General features: G+C 34.0%; 2 protein-coding genes across 7 annotated transcripts in view; one reads left to right on the forward strand and one right to left on the reverse strand.

The window, feature by feature from the left end:
• TMEM165 (transmembrane protein 165) overlaps nt 1–12210 on the forward strand; it is a 56593-nt gene extending 44383 nt beyond the window's left edge. The window contains exon 7 of the transcript XR_011969596.1: nt 48–12210. The gene's annotated coding sequence lies outside the window, so the exon portion shown is untranslated. The remainder of the gene's footprint in view (nt 1–47) is intronic.
• CLOCK (clock circadian regulator) overlaps nt 1–17101 on the reverse strand; it is a 127194-nt gene that overhangs the window by 22400 nt on the left and 87693 nt on the right. For all 6 annotated transcript variants that reach the window (XM_072620802.1, XM_072620803.1, XM_072620799.1 and 3 more), the window contains 8 exons: nt 14038–14158; nt 12331–12444; nt 10214–10332; nt 8282–8364; nt 8007–8113; nt 6806–6953; nt 6173–6248; nt 479–620 (listed from right to left, as the gene is read on the reverse strand). In XM_072620802.1, the coding sequence (XP_072476903.1) occupies nt 479–620; nt 6173–6248; nt 6806–6953; nt 8007–8113; nt 8282–8364; nt 10214–10332; nt 12331–12444; nt 14038–14158 (910 nt within the window). The remainder of the gene's footprint in view (nt 1–478; nt 621–6172; nt 6249–6805; nt 6954–8006; nt 8114–8281; nt 8365–10213; nt 10333–12330; nt 12445–14037; nt 14159–17101) is intronic.

The following is a 17101-nucleotide window of genomic DNA, read 5'->3' on the forward strand; positions in this document are numbered from 1 at the left end:
TTATATATATATATTGCAGAAATATAAACATTTGTGATTTTAATTAGGACAGCTAGGTGGCACAATGGATAGAGTATTGAATCTCCAGTCAGGAAGACCTGAGTTCAAATCAAGCCTCAGACATTTGCTACTTGTGTGAACCTGGACAAGTAACTTAACACGTAACCTCAGTTTCCTCATCTGTAAAGGAAGAAAATGGCAAACTTCTCCAGTATCTGTGCCAACAGAATCCTGAATGGCATCACAAAGAACTGGACACAAATGAACAACAACATGGTTTTAATTATTAGAGACATTTGATTAAAAAACAAATTTAAGTTCTACCTAACTCTTCAAAATCCATATAATATCTTCATACCACAATCTTTTAAAATAAAGACAGTTTTACAAATATATTATTGTGAAAAATGAGGTAAGAAGAAAAAAATATGTTAACATTCTTTAAAGAGGGTACCTGCCTTCCTCTTGCAGTACTTACAAGAAGGATCTGACACTGCAGTATGAGATGACTTCCTTGAACTCCTGGATGATGCAGAAGGAGTTGGGCTGTGATCAAATCTTTCTAATGCTTCTTTGAGACTAACAGTGTTAATACGATTATCAGATCCAGAGTCTTGGCTCTAAAAAGACATATAATAATTTTCAAAATAAGTGATTTGTTTCATAGACAAACACAATTCATCTGAAATACATATTCTTAAAATTGTTACTTTTTCATTCATTAGCAAAGGATTCTCTAAAGAATTCAAAACATTCGCTCTCACACATAAGCAGGGGACAAACACCATAACTACCACTTTACACATCATAGAGAGGTTAATCTAAAAGTCAGTAGTTTAACAGAGGATAAATATCGTGGGCATGAGGTGGAATTTCAGAATTGCTTTAATTTTCAATTAACAGTATTTTGGAGCAATTTTGCATATGATTATGGATAGTCTGTGTTTCTTGCCTTGAGAATTAACAATTCGTATCCTTAGACTGTTTATTAATTGGGGAATAGCTCATAAGTTTGATCAGTTCCTCCCCAATTGATAAATGGTCAAAGGATATGAACAGGCAATTTTCAGAGAAAGAAATTAAAGATATCTATAACCACATGAAAAAATGCTCTAAATCACTTTTGATTAGAGAGATGCAAATCAAAACAACTCTGAGGTACCACATCACACCGATTAGATTGGCAAACATGACAGGACAGGAAAATAATAAATGTTGGAGAGGATGTGGGAGAGTTGGAACACTAATTCATTGATGGTGGAGCTGTGAGCTCATCCAACCATTCTGAAGAGAGGTTTGGAACTATGCCCAAAGGGCTACAAAAATGTAGCCCTTTGACCCAGCAATATTGTTTCTAGGACTGTATCCCCAAGAGATCATAAAAATGGGAAAGGGTCCCACATGTACAAAAATATTTACAGCAGCACTCTTTGTGGTGGCCAAAAACTGGAAATCAAGGGGATACCCATCAATTGGGGAATGGCTGAATAAATTATGGTATATGAATATAGTATTGCACCATAAGAAATGATGAACAAGAAGACTTCAGAGAGGCCTGCAAAGAATTATATGATCTGATGCTGAGAGAAAGGAGCAGAACCAGGAGAACTCTGTGCACAGCAATGACCACAGTGTGCGAGAGTTTTTTCTGGTAGACTTGGATCTTCATAGCAATGCAAGGACATTAAAAAAAAAAAAATTCCCAATGGTCTTCTAAGGCAAAATGCCTTCCACATTCAGAGAAAGAACTATGGAATTCAGTCGCAGAATGTAGCAAATCATTTGTGTGTGTGTGTATATGTGTGTGTGTGTGTGTTATGTTTTGGTTTGTTATATGATTTCTCTCATTTATTTTAGTTCTTCTGCACAGCATGACTATAATGAAAATGTATTCAATAGGAACATATGTGTAGAACCTATATAGACTTGTATGCCGTCATGGGGAGGGAGGGGCTTGGGGGGGTAGGTAGGAGGAAAAAAAATCTAAGCTTTATGGTAGTGACTGCACAGCATTAAAAATAAATAAAATGAAGATATTAAAAAAATTTGATCAGTTCCTTGCATATCTTGAAAATAATGAGACCTTTATTAGAGAAGCTCATTACAAAGATATTTCACAGCTCATTGTTTCCCTTTTATATTCTTAGCTGCATTGGATTTGTTTCTACAAAAACTTTATAATCCTCTGTCATCAGAATTATCCATTTTATCTTCTGAGATCTTATCTATCTCTTGTTTGGTAATGTACTTTTATTCTATCCATCAATCTGATAAGATAATTTTTCCATACTTTTCTAATTTAGTCACCAATCCAACTGAAGCTTTTCATGGCATAAAATATGAAGCAGTGTTGGTCTATATCTAAACCTTTCCAGTCCAATTTTCACAGAAATCTGTGTCAGTTATTTCTTTTCTCAGCAGTCATTGTCTTTGTGTTTAGAAATACCATGGTAGTGGACACATATGTTTCTGTATATTATATATCTAATCTGTTCTACTGATCAGTCTCTTTTAACCAATACAAATTTGTTTTGAAAATTCTGTTTTATAACAGATTGAAGTCTGGCACTGCTAGGACCTCTTCATTCTTTTTTTTTTTAATTATTGTCTGAGATTCTTTTTTGTCACCACACGAATTTCATTATTTTAAAATTTTTAATTCTACATTTAGTTTGTTTTACTTAGTTCTTTGGTAGTTTGGTATAACACTCAATAAGTAAATTAATTTACATAGGACTGTCATTTTTACTATGCTGTCTCATCTTATCCATGAACGATGAATATTTCTCACAATTACTTAGGTCTTTATTTTTATATTCTATACTTTGCAGTTATGTTTACATAGTTTTCATGTTTTCTTGATGGGTAGACTCCCACGTATTTTATGTATTCTGTAATTATTCTATCTTCTTTTACTTCTATAATTATTTTAAGTGGAATTTCTGTCTTTTCCTGCTGGATTTTATTGGCACTATACAGATATGCTGATTATTTGTGTGGACTTACTTTATATCCTGAAAATCTGCTTAAGTCACTTGTTGTTTCAGTAATTTTTAGTTGACAATTATGGGGTTAAGTAAACCATTATATCACCTAAAAAAGGGTGAAAATTTTGCTTTTTCTTTACCTATACTTTTCCCCTATAATTTTATTTCTTGTCTTACTTGCTAAAGCCAGAATTTCTAAGTCAAATAGAAGGAGTAACAATGGACATCTTTGTTCACTCCTGATTTTATTGGAAAGCATTCTAGTGTAGCTCTTGATTTTAGATATACACTATTTATTATTTTAAGGAAAGGCTGATATATTCTTATGTTTCCCTAGTGTTTTAACAGAAATGAACATTGTATTTTGCCAAACTGCATCTACTGATATAATCACAAATTCTTAATTTATTGTTATTAATATGGTTAATTAAAATTACAATTTCCTAATATTAAACTGACTCTGCATTCCTGTTACAAATCCAAAACAGATTGAGATATGTTGCTTTAGCTTCTTTGCTAATATTTAAAAATTTTTCCATCAATATTCATTAGGGATATTAGGCTATAGTTTTCTTTTCCTCTTTTAACAAAGATGACAGAAAAGGAAGATGGTAAAAGTTGGAGGGGCTGGAGGTAAACAGGTAAATTGATGAACTGCTGGTGGACCTGTGACTGGGTACAAATATTCTGAAAAGCAATTTGGAATTATAAACAAAAAGTTACTCAATAGTGTATACCCTTTGACTCAACATACAAAAGAGTTTTGTTTTGTTTTGTTTTAAAAAGAGGGAAAGTTCCTACACGTAACATTTTTTATGGTGGCAAAAAACTGGGAACTAAAGGAATTAACTGAGAAATGGCTGATGAAGTTGTGGTTAAGAATGTAATGGAATACTACTGTGCTGTAAGAAATCAGGAAACAGATCATTTCAAAGATATATTTCAAAAAAGGAAAAACATAAACGAATCCATACCATTCAGTAAGCAAAATTAAAAGAAAAATTTATACTATAACATCAATATTATAAAAATGAACAATTCTGAATACTTTTATAAACTGATGAATGAAATTATGAACTAATGAAAACAATTTATACAGTAATAACGCTGTAAAGATGAACATCTTGGAAAGCTCTAAGAACTATGATCAATACAGTATCAATCAATAATATCTTTGACTATCTGAGATTTCAGAGGATCATGATGAAACATACTATCTACCACCTGATTGAGATGCAAAAGGTTTAAGGTGCAGAATGAGACATTTATACTCTTGTATATAACCAGTGAGAAAATTTGCTTTGCTTCAGGAGCCACGTATGTTATAAGAATTTGTTCTTCTTTTCTCTAAAAAAGAGAATAAATATCTTGCTGCCTCAAACATCAGTGGAAATTCAAGATCATTCGGTAGATGCTGAGCAAGTTACTTAACCTCACTAGGCCTCAGTTTCTCCTTTATAAGTGTGGGAGAGGAGGAGAGTTGACCAAGACGCAGTCTATCAATTGCTTTTCTGACAGTTCAGTTGATATGATCATAGGACATATTGGGAAGACAGCAGACAATGAGTGCTCAGTCTTAGGTGAAATGAAAATAAGTGTTTATACTTCATAACTCCTTTCAGAGATATGAAGATATTCAGTAAAACTTGATGGAATTAGAAGGAAGCTATCCATTGACTGGCCAAATGGTTGGCTTACATCCCTGGCAATCCTTCTAAAAAGCAGGATATTATTCTAAATGAAGAGTCCAGGAAGGAGACAGCCTTGAGAAGTGTAATTCATGTCAGCAGAGAGACAATTATAGATAGAAGACGGAATTAGCTTTGGAAGTCAGAAACCAAACTATGGACCAAGGCAGATGTAGGTTCAGCCATATGGCTTTCCCACCAGAAATAGCGGGAGCAGAATGTCAGTAAGTAAAGGACATCAGGGACGTACAGTGAAAGAGATGTGAGCTACACTGCACACGAATGTTGCCCACATCTGTGCTTCTCTGCTAGTGACATCTTTGTATGTGTGCTTTCTTCTTAATCATGAAAAGTCACCTCCAGATTTAGGGAAGGAATGTTTTGTTACTACTGTTTTTACAATCCCATTTCAGCAAAATGTTCTTTTACTAAAGGCAAGCATGCTAGTTGAGGCTTTTAAATTCTAGTTTTAGAAGTACAGAACCACAGTGTCTTGAGCTTGCATTGAGAGGTTGCTCCCAAAGTAGGAGATAACATAAAATAAGGGGGCTAGATTAGGTTCTTTTCAGCTCCAAACCTATGATCCTATTACCTGAAAAATTGTTAGGAATTTATCTCATTTGCAATGTTACCAAATTCTTTCCTTTATCCTATTAGTGTTTGTAGACATAATTTACAGTGCATAAGGATGATAAAAATCACCCTCCCCTACACACACAAAAAAGCTGCAGCTTCCAAATATCAACAATGCAAAGGGATAAGCAGCATCCAAGGGGAATACAGAAAGCATGAAAAATGAAGTCGGAAAGGAGAGAAGGCAGTCAAATGACGACAGTCCTTCTCAGGTATCACAGATATCCCTCACATCTGGAGAAACAACTTCTATGTCAAGTCTTCTTCTCTGAGAAAGAAGGGACATGGAAAGATGCATGGACATTTCCACATCAAAAGGATCTTCTTTGTAGGTAATTTTCTTCCCTAAGACAAAAATGTTTTCATCAAACATTCCAGACACCCTAACTGTAAGGAAGGGAAGAGGTGAAAGGGAAGGGAACTACACGAAAGGCTCTATGCTAAGCACTTATTACAAATATCTCATTTGATCCTCTTTGAGGTAGACGTTGTTATTATCTTCATTTTACAGTTGAGGAAAGTGAGGCAAACAGAGGTTAAGTGACCTGCCCAGAGTTAGACAGTAGTAAGTATATAAGATAATATAATTAATTAAATAATATCTTCTCACACTCCTGATTTCTATCACATTTTTCACCAAATTTCAATAGGTTACAGGTAACAACAGTCCTACCATTCCCAAATTCAGGTACTGAATCTCTTCCTCTGAGTTAAGATCTAAACATTCCAATCCTCTCACAGTGAACCATTTTCATTTTATAAACAGGAAAATTAGGAACATTACAATCAAACAATTTTAATATTTCATAAGTTATTATAATGAATGAAAATACATTGAGTTGTTATAAATGTTAAGAAACATACTTTATCAGCTGTTATTTCAGGAAGAGACTCCTTAATACCAAGTTCTCGCCGTCTTTCAGCCCTAACTTCTGCATAACTAAAAAGGGAGATAAAAATGTAAGGACATAGTTCTGATATATAGTTCTGATCACTTAAAACATTTACTTCTGGTCTTTCCTTGGTCACCTGTGAATTATTTCTACAATCTTTTCTTTGTAATGTATAACATCAAAACCACATCTATAGTTTTTACTCCCCTTTCAAAAACAGTTACTTCTCTTAGACAACCCAAAGCTTTTACACACTGTTGAAAACTCTTATAGTTTTAAATATATCAACCTAGTAGTTACAGGTAACTAGTCGGTAAATGAAGAGACAGCTATAATTGAAATTTTACCCAGTATTAATTCTAAAAGTAAATGTGGTTGATTTCTGTATATACATGTTGTACTTTCTTCCATAAGTTGCAAAATGTAATTATGATGACGATACTTTTAAGATATTTTTCATTACTTATCTAAGCTTGCCAATATTGGTGATTTTTAAAAATCAGTGATTTAAAAACCATAAAACACATTTTATTTCATTATAATTAACAATGTTACTAAAGTTATTATTAACTATTGTATAAGGCTCTCAAAAAAGAACTATTACCTTACTACAGTGTGTGTACAGACAATAAACTCTGGCCTTGAATTCCACTGATGATAGGTAATATAGTAATGAGTTTGAAGCCAAATCCACTGTTGCCCTTTTGTCAGGAACCTATAATAACAGGACTTGCCTTTCCCATATTGCATTACTGGAGGAGACAAAAAAAAAACCCACAATTTTTTTCTTGATTTATATTTCAATTATTAGGAATAGCTTTTGCCCAAAAGCTTATACTTTCTGAAAGGATCTATGCAGAATCGACTTCTACTGACTCTGCCACCTGCAGTGATTCAGTCAAAAACAAACCACTCCCCCAAAGTAATTTAGTGACTCAAGAAATTAATGTACCTTCCAAAGTACTTAACATATTAATTAACTCAAAATTACATATACATAAAAACATACCACCACCGCCACCCCACACACACACAGAGTCAAGAGAGGTCTAGCCTTTTCTGTTTTTTAGTAAACAATAGACTTCAAATCAACCAAGCATGCGCACTGTGGATTTCTGCTAATCAAACTGAACTGGGAAGTCAGAGCCATATAGGTTCCTGGCAGGCACTGTCCAGGCCTAAATTTAACATTCAATAGTAAATAATATTTTCTTTACACCTGAAGCTGCTTCACTCAAACAAAATTTTCTACTTAGTACAGGGAAATAAAGACTTAAAACATCAGATTTAGCTTTTAAAATTAAAGTCAGATGACATCTCAGTAGATTACATTTTAAAATAAAACAATAACATTATTTTTAAAAATTGGAAGCAAAGAAAATATGTGTATTGGTAGATTCTCTCAGTGCATATTCTATGTCTTCGCAAACCAAATTTCATAACATAGTGTTATCAATACTCAGTGTTATCAATCAGCCTAACAAGCCATTTCAATTTTCAAAAACATTTTCTTAACCTCATCCTAAGGATATAACTTACACACTATTAGAGAGGTTCTTGTCCATTATATAATATGTGCAATATGCTATTTAACATTACAAAAACAGAAAATGAATACTGTTATTTATGTCCCTTATCTAACCTTAGTGCAAATATAAATATGCAGTGAAATTCTCCATCCCTTTTTATTCAAATCCTAAAAACTGTCACATTACATTAACTTCCTCTTGCCCTGTATTATTAAACCAGGATTTCAACAGTTGAGAAAATAGTTATGAATGCAGCAAAAATTAGTATCTACTTACAATGTTCATGGCACTTTGCCAAATTTTCTAGATCATCCACATGATAGTAATCATACCCTGATGTCCCCAGTACTTCAAATGGCAAATATCCTATTATGGGAGGTGCCCTAGATTATACATTAAAAAAAAAAACAATATTACCATATTTTGATAAAATCTTTTAGTAAAATCTTTTAGTAGATAATTTTTGGAAAATGGGTAAAAATTTCAAAATCAATTCTGATTAGCTTGAAAAAATATAAATCTGTTGCCCTAAATTTTTTCATAGGCCCTACCTGTGATCTAGGAAGAGAAATTTCCACTCTAAACTATGTCTAGATGTGAACTCTTCATTGGGCTCTTCAACAGTGCACATTTCCTATAAATAAGCAAAAAAAAAAAATCATAAAATGAATCATAATTTAGAAATGTTTTTCTGAATAATTCAGAATGACCTTCTGTGTATGTTCTTATAAAAACACACCTGGCATTGTATGATAAATGAACGTTTCAAAAAGTTTTAGGACAAGGTAAGCCTGGCAGGTTGGTGGGGAGGGTTACAGTATATTTCCAAAGCTTACTTGGATATGAGATATGGATTAAAAGACCTCATCAAAGGCATGTATTGACAATAAGAGATAGCAGATGGAATGGTCCAGTGTTATCTCTTAGAGATTAAAGGAATCAGATGAAAGTGAGCACTTCGTGGAAATTGTATGGAGGATTTACATTATGACGTGGAAAAGTATATGTTTAGAGGGCAGTACAATTTTGTAGCATGTGGAAAAGCAGCACAGATAGGCTATGAGGCCTAAATAGGAAAGGCTATCAAATATCGCTACCACTAAGCACTAAAGCCCTTTATTCATTTATAGGGTTTAGGTTAGGAAAGAGAATAAGGACAAAACCCAGAAGCCCATGGCCATTACTGCCCCCAGGCCATGGGAAAAGAAAATGAATGGAGGGGTATTCTGGCAACAGAACTGCCACCAAACTGCTTCTGGGGAATGATGGCAAAGTTAGTTGTCATTCTGATAGTTGTGATCAACTACTGTCACAGTATTTGAGGGGGTATAGAATAAGACAAGGGCTAGATTTAAAAGGTTAAGATACACAACGTAAGAATGAGAGGCAGAAGGAGAGAGAAAGTCCTTTTACTGGTAGATTAAGTTATTAGTTTCAGAAGGAAACACTTGTACTCATTGACTGTTCAGTGAGCCCTTAACAAATCACAGGTAGAACAAACTGTTGATAATCGACATTTGGATATTCTATTGTGAATGATCTCAGACAAACAAGAATTACAATTTTAGGGCTGGAAGGACCTTAACAGTCATCTAGTCCAACCTCTTCATTTTATACATGAGAAAACTAAGGTCTGAAAAGTTACAATGTGACTTGTTCCCAGTCACACAGACACTACATTCCTAAATCTTAAATCCAGGGGCTGACTTCACCTTTTTTCTAGGATATGTCTAGTTCATCTTCTTCTCACCTTTAGTTGCTCTATTTCCTATAAATGCAAGCTCAATTTATTAATAAAATAAGAAATAATTCACTAATAAAATAAAAAGGTAAATTTATATATCAAATAAGTGACTGATGGCATTTCAAAGGACTATTAATATTTTTAAAATCATCTGTTCAAGATTATCTAGGCTATGGTTCCTCCTCACCAGGGCTAAGAGCTACCTATACTGTTATAAAAGTATGATGGTATTCAAAAAATTCAGAAACTCATGAACAAACAACGATATGTAATTAAGTATACATACAGCTTACCACAATGAATCTAAAACAACACCTGTGGTACTGTGAAAGGAGAACTAGAGATGGAATTTCACCGAGCAATGTGTTGACCAGTACCCTTGGACCCAAGGGCAAATCACTTAACCTCTGACCCTGAACCTCCTCAGTTGTTAAATGAGATAGTATTTGTACTAACTACCACACAAGGCTGTTGTAAAGATAAAACTTTACAATCATTAAAACACCACATAAATAGAAATTGACATAACTGGAAAAAAATTTTATAAATGAATAATAATGATAGGGTTTAAAAGCTAACTGCCTGAGAAATGCTACGATTGTACATGCTCAAAAATTCATGATTTCCAGAGAATTCAATGGACTTAGCTTTTATTATTCTAGAAATAGGAAATAATGCAGATAGTTCAAATGATAAGCTGAAATTATATCTTATGTGGGAAGTAAAATTCTAAACATACCTTAATGAACTGAGGCGTAGCTAACCTAACAGTAGCTACAAAACAAATTCTGTCTTCATATGAAGGCCTATGGGATCGCTGTATGGTTCCTTCAAAACCATTGTGTGATGAACTGGATACTGAACGAATGACAAAGAAAAAATATCAGCAGTTATTTCATCTATTTTAAATTTCCATTCTCTTTGTCAATGCCATTCAATTAAACATTTATTAGCTACCTACTGTGAGAAGAGCACAGTGGTAGGTGCTAAAGGAGGTAAGAAGTTTATACGTCCTGGCTCCAGCTTATTACAGGAATAATAAATATGCAGATAACTATAAACCAAAGTAACTACATCAGAATGGTGTAAAATATCTCTCTAACACAGAGGTCTGAGGAGGAAAAGGTCATTATCAGACAAGATCAGGGAAGGCTTTATGGAGGACAGGATAATTTGAATTGAATTTTAAAGAAAGGACAGGATTTCACCAGGGGAAAGAAAGGAAAAGATTCCAGGCACACAGTTTAGTCTAAGCAAAGCAACAGAGATAGAGGACGTAGGTGTGGGGCACAATAGTCCAATTTATCTGGACATTGTTTGCAGGGGAACACTTTAAGGGAAGGATGGAAAGGTAGAGTGACACCTCCTTTTGGAGGGCCTTGAATGGTTAGCAAAAGAGGCTAAACTTTTTTTTTTTGTAAGCAAAAGGAAAACACCAAAAATTTCTGAGCCAGAATAGCTATAACTGTATAAGAAAGATAAAGCAGGAAGTTATGTGAATTGGTTGAAATAGGGAGCATGCTAGTGGGGGAGAAAATATAGAAGAAGACAATTCCAATAGTTGAGACAGATAATGATATAGACCTATATACTAGGGTGGCCTGAAACATACAAGTTTCAAAATCTGGAGTTTGGTGCTACTATATGAAATAATAAATTCAATATGGAGAAGCAGGTTGAGGGGGAAGAGAAATAATAATCTGATTCATTCTAGTTCTACTGGCACACTGGAATAGATATCTGCTGTAAGCAGACAGAAATACAGGTCAGTGCAGGAAAAGATTGGGGAGTCTTTTGAAAGTAACTGATAGCTGAAGCCATAAGAATCTGTGAAACTGCCAAGCAAAGATGCCAGAGACTGACAGAAAGAAGGTACAGTAAGAAGAAAAGCCAAGGAGAGAATATGCTATATCTGAATCATGTGAGAAGAGAACATCTAGAAGAAAGCAGTGGTCAACAATATGAAATGCTGCAGAGGTGAAGGGTGATGAGGAAGGAAAAAAGGCTATTAGATTGACCAACCAATAGGTCACTGGCGACCTGTGAGAAAGCAGTTTCAGTACAATATCTGGGGTGAGGCAAGAATCCAGTTTGAAAGCCAGAATGTAAGAGGCTGAGGATCACAAGATTATAGAATTAAAGCTAATAGGGAATTAAAACTAACTGGGATCTTAGAAGTCATGTCAATTTTCAGATGAGAAGCGGAGGCCCAGAGAAGTTAAATAATTTATGCAAAGCCACAGAGGACAAACTGGGTGACAAGTGAGATATAGATGAAAAATTTCTGAAGTCTGTTAGTGGAGAGGAGAAAGATGGGATTTTAGCTGGATGGCATATAAAGGTTAAGGGGAGGATCTGCAGAGTTTATAGAAATCTGAATATACTTGTAGGGAAATGAAGAAGAGCCAATAAAGAGGGAAAGATGAAGATACCTAAAATGAAGGCAACGATTCCTAGGTGGTCCTGGAGGGTGTGTGTGTGAAGAAAATAGGAGCAGAATGGTAGCAGAATGGCAGTAAGCCTTAATGAGGAATATGTATGCTTCTTCCCTCTATCATTACAAAGACATGAAGGGCTGGAGAAGACACTGTGATTTATAGGAAACTGAGAAAAGTCATGTCAGGTGTCCTCTGTGGTCTCATGGAAGTAGAATTCTATATCATTTCCAAGTGTGGGGTTGGGAGAATGAAGAGGACTGAGGAAAGACTGAGGGCAATCATGAGAATGGCAAGGAAATAAGAGTGTAAGGATTGATGAGCAGGCTTAGGCTGAGGTTAGCCACTATAAATTTATGATACATGTTTTTTAACTTCAAATTAAGCATTACCATATAAGAAGAATCCTCTAAAAACTTACCATTGTTCAAAGATTTGAAATTTCCTATAAACTTCACAAATTCATAGGTAGGTGGTTCTTTTGGATCTATTGTTCCTCGGAGCATATGGCAACAGAATTCAAGCTGATTTTTTGCTGAAAAGCAGAAAAGGTATTACTAATTAAAAAATATTTTTAACCTTTCATGTAGCCCTCCTACTCCCTTCTAGCTACCATGTAATTTTTTCCTTCATTTTGATGCCAAATTCCTTAAACTTGTTGTCCCTTCCAGTTACCTTCACTTCTTTTTAAATATATTTTATTTTTTCCAACTATATGAAAAGACTATTTTTAACATTCATCTTTTTACATGATAACTTTATTAAAACTTTAAAAGTAATAGCAAGCTGTACATAACAGATTTACAGTTTTGAAAACAATCACCTTTTTTTATTATACTACGTTATAGAAATGCTTGTTTTATTCCATAAATTTAGAATAAAATAAAAATTAAAAATAAATATTCAAAAAACCATATTTCAAAATAATTGCATTTCTTTATAATTCAATGTAATTAATTTCATGAATTTACCCATAATATTCTGAGAAGGAGTCAACAGGCTTCCTCAGACTGTCAAAGACACAAAATATATTAAGAACTCTTGCCTATGAGAAGTGTCCCAGAGTTATTACAAAACTTCAAAGACTCAGTGGTCCTTCTATCCATCACATTCTTAGACTCTCCAACCTTCTAATACAGGTCAGCATTCTCCTCTACCTATGTGAATTTTTAAATTCTGGGTTCTCTCATTGGTAGGCAACGTGGCATAGTGGGTAGAGAGCTACTCTCAAAGACTTGTTTTAACATCATTTTTACAAAATTTAAGTTCCAAATTTTTCTCCCTCCCTTCCTAAAACAGTAAGCAATTTGATATGTTACATTTGTGCAATTATGTAAAACCTATTTCCGTTATTAGTCACAGTTGTGAAAGAAAGAACAGACTAAAAGGAAAAAAAACATGAAAAAATATAGTGAAAATAGTACGCTTCAATATACATTCAGAGTGCATCATTTCTCCTCTGGATGTGGATAGCATTTTCTATCATGAGTACTTTGCAGTTGTCTTGGATCATTGTATTGCTAAGAATAGTTAAATCAGTCATTCATAGCTTATCATCACACAATTTTGTAACTACTATGTAGAATGTTCTCCTAGTTCTGCTCATTTCACTCAGCATCAGTTTCATATAAATCTTTCCAGGTTTTTCTGGAATCTGCCTGCTCATCATTTCTTATTGGCACAGTAGTAGTCAAATACATTCAGATAGCACAGCTTGTTCAGCCATTCCCCAGTTGATGGGCATCCCCTCAATTTCCAATTTTTTGCTGCTATAAATATTTCTGTGCACATAGGTCCTTTTTCCTTTTTGATGATCTCTTTGAGACACAGCCTGAGTAGTTATTGCTTTCACTTTTTACCCTTCCATTCTTCCCGTAACCTGATATAATGTGATTTCCACACTCAACACTCTACCAAACTGCTTTTTAAAATGTTACCAGTGATTTCCTTCTTGTCACTTTATATTGTAAATAAGAAAGCAGACAATGTTTCAATGAAATTTTTAGAATATCAAGTTATCTATGTTATAAAGGTGAAAAGGTACAAATGTCTCTTATACAAATATTATTATTTATCTGATTTATCAAGTGAAAAAACAATTACTATCCATTACAAACCCACTACTTACATTTTAGATACTCTGGTGTTAATGAATCACTTTCTAGTAGATGAGTTGACAATATTTTATAAACTTCTGAATGTTCCCCTTCTGGGATAAAATTAAATATACTTTGATCCACAAGATCAGACTAAAAAAGGGGGAATTTAAAATAATTATAATGCATTCAAGTATATTTTTAAAATATCACATAATTTATTAAATAACAAAGAAAAACATATAACTAATTCTTATCTATGTAATTTCTGAGTTTCCCCCCACCTTGACTGCTTGACACATAGTAATAAGCACTTAATAAATGCTTACTGACCAATTGAAAAGAGGTAGGCTCCTCCACACCTATTCTTTCAAAAGCCTGAAATCCACATCAGACAGAATCATCAAGAAATTCATAAGGATTATATGAATACCTAGAAATAATAAACTACATACATATATATACACATATGTATATATTATATATATACATATATATACACATATGTATATATTATATATATACATACACACACACATATACACACACACACACACACACACACATATTCTGGAAGGAAAGACTGAAAGGAGAATTGGAAGCCTGGAAGAAAAGGACATAAACCTCATCTAAGGTTTACATTTGGATGTATTTGAAAATTACAGCAGACTAAACAGAAACTGATGATCCCATTAGATACCAAGAAATATGAGATAAAAGCAAAGATTTAAAAATTAAGAAGAAAATTAAGATAGCTGATATAAAAGACAACTGACCTGGAAAACTTATCAAGAAGAGTTCATTAAAAACAAATCACTGGACTTCCACAAAACTGGGATGATTAAAAAAAAAAAAAGGCTAAACATACTATGTTTCAAAAAAATCACAAATGAAAACTGTCTGTCTAGAGCTATTAGAATCAAAGGGCAAGGAAACATAAGAGTCTACCTGTCACCACCAAATCAAAGAAAAAAAAGGACTGCAAGTATCCAGAAAGAAGCAGTTCAAATGTTAAGGAATCAGAGCCAGGACTACCCAAAACCTGAAAGTTTCTACTATAAATAAGAGGAGGTCTTGAAATATGATATTCTAAAAGTCAATAGATAGATTTATATAACAAAAAATAGATTACAAAGGTGATTATAATCCTGGGGGTGGAAGAGGGTAGAAAAGGGAGAGTAGACCTTTAATTGGTCGAGAATGTGTAAGTATTTCTGATGGAAAGACCAGAGGTGAGAAGGACCCCTGAAATTCAAGCAAAAGAATCCAGAAATACCCAGAAAGGTCAAATTACATGCGAATTGAGGCCATCCAGTAGTGTAGTTTTAACATTTTAGTAGGAGGAGAAGAAATAAGTCTCCTTTCAGAAGGTTGGGAGGGCATTCTGGGTCTCTTCTAAGGGTTTTTAAGAGAAAGAAAAAGGAAAGCAAAAAGAATACATTTCAGTAGGAGGAAGAAGGAAGCAATAATTGTTACTCTTCATAATTGATATGAGAAGATTTATCAGATGAATCTCATTCTTATTTGAAACAGACGAAAGAGGTTTGAACACATGCATGTAACGGCAGTGCGCACGCACACACGTGCACACACACACGTGTGCACACACGTACACACAGACACACCCACACACATCAAACACTCAGCTTCCTTCAAGTCTTAGCTAAAATGTCACCTTTTATTTTTTTTCACAAATCTGAGTCCTAAGCTCTCCCCCAGATCTCCAAATGCCTATAAAACATCCTGAACTGGATATTTCAGACATCTTAATCTCAAAATTTCTAAAATTAAACTCATTATCTTTATGCTAAAATACCCTCTTCTTCGTTTTTTAGGTGTTATTATCCCCATTTTATTGTTTTTTTAAAAAATTTATTTATTTTTAGTTGACCACATTCAGTTCCACAAGCTTTTGTTATAAATTTTCTCCCCTTCCCCAAGACAGCATGCAATCTAATATACGCTCTACATATACATTCATATTAAACTTATTTTCACAGTCATGTTGGAAAGAATTATAACCACTGGAATAAACCACAAGAAAGAAAAAAAAAAGCAAAAAAGAGAAACAATAAATTGTATGCTTCGATCTGCATTCAGACTCCGTAATTCTTTCTCTGGATATGGAGAGTATTTTCTATTACAAGCCTTTTGGAGTAGTCTTAGAACTTTGTATTGCTGAGAAGAGCCTTGTCTATCAAAGTTAGTCATCACACAATGTGGCTGTAACTGTGTACAATGTTCTCCTGGTTCTGCTCCCCTCACTCAGCATCAGTTCATAAAAGTCTTTCCAGGTTTTTCTGAAATCTGCCAGATCATTATTTCCTATGGCACAATAGTATTCCATTACATTCATATACCCCAACTTGTTCAGCCATTCCCCAACTGATGGGCATCCCCTCAATTTCCAGCTGAGCTTCTCTAAATATTTTTGCACATGCAGGTCTTTTTCCCATTTTTATGATCTCTTTGGGATACAGACTTAGAAGTGGTATTGTTGGGTCAAAGGGTATGCGCATTTTTATAGTCCTTTGAGTGTAGTTCCAAATTGCTCTCCAAAATGCTTGAATCAGTTGACAACTCCAAACAATGCATTAGTGTTCCAATTTTCCCACATCTTCTCCAGCATTTATAATTTTCCTGTTTTGTCATGTCAGCCAATCTGACAGGTGTGATGTGGTACCTCAGAGTTGTTTTGATTTGCATTTGTCTAATCAACAGTGATTCAGAGCATTTTTTCATATGACTAAAGATATCTTTAATTTCTTCCTCTGAAAACTGTCTGTTCATATCCTTTGACCATTTATCAATTGGGGGAATGACTTGTATTCTTATAAATTTGACTCAGTTCTCAATATATTCAAGAAATGAGGCCTTTATCAGAGACCCTAGTTGTAAAAATTCTTTCCCAGTTTTCTGCTTTCCTTCTAATCTTGGTTGCATTGGCTTTGTCTGTACAAAAACTTTTCATTTTAATGTAATCAAAATTATCCATTTTGCATTTCATAATGTTCTCTGTCTCTTGTTTGGTCATAAATTTTTTCATTCTCCGTAAATCTGACAGGTAAACTATTCCTTGTTCTCTCAGTTTGCTTA

The sequence above is a fragment of the Notamacropus eugenii genome, chromosome 6 (assembly GCF_028372415.1).
Source record: "Notamacropus eugenii isolate mMacEug1 chromosome 6, mMacEug1.pri_v2, whole genome shotgun sequence".
In the NCBI taxonomy this organism is placed as follows: Eukaryota; Metazoa; Chordata; class Mammalia; order Diprotodontia; family Macropodidae; genus Notamacropus; species Notamacropus eugenii.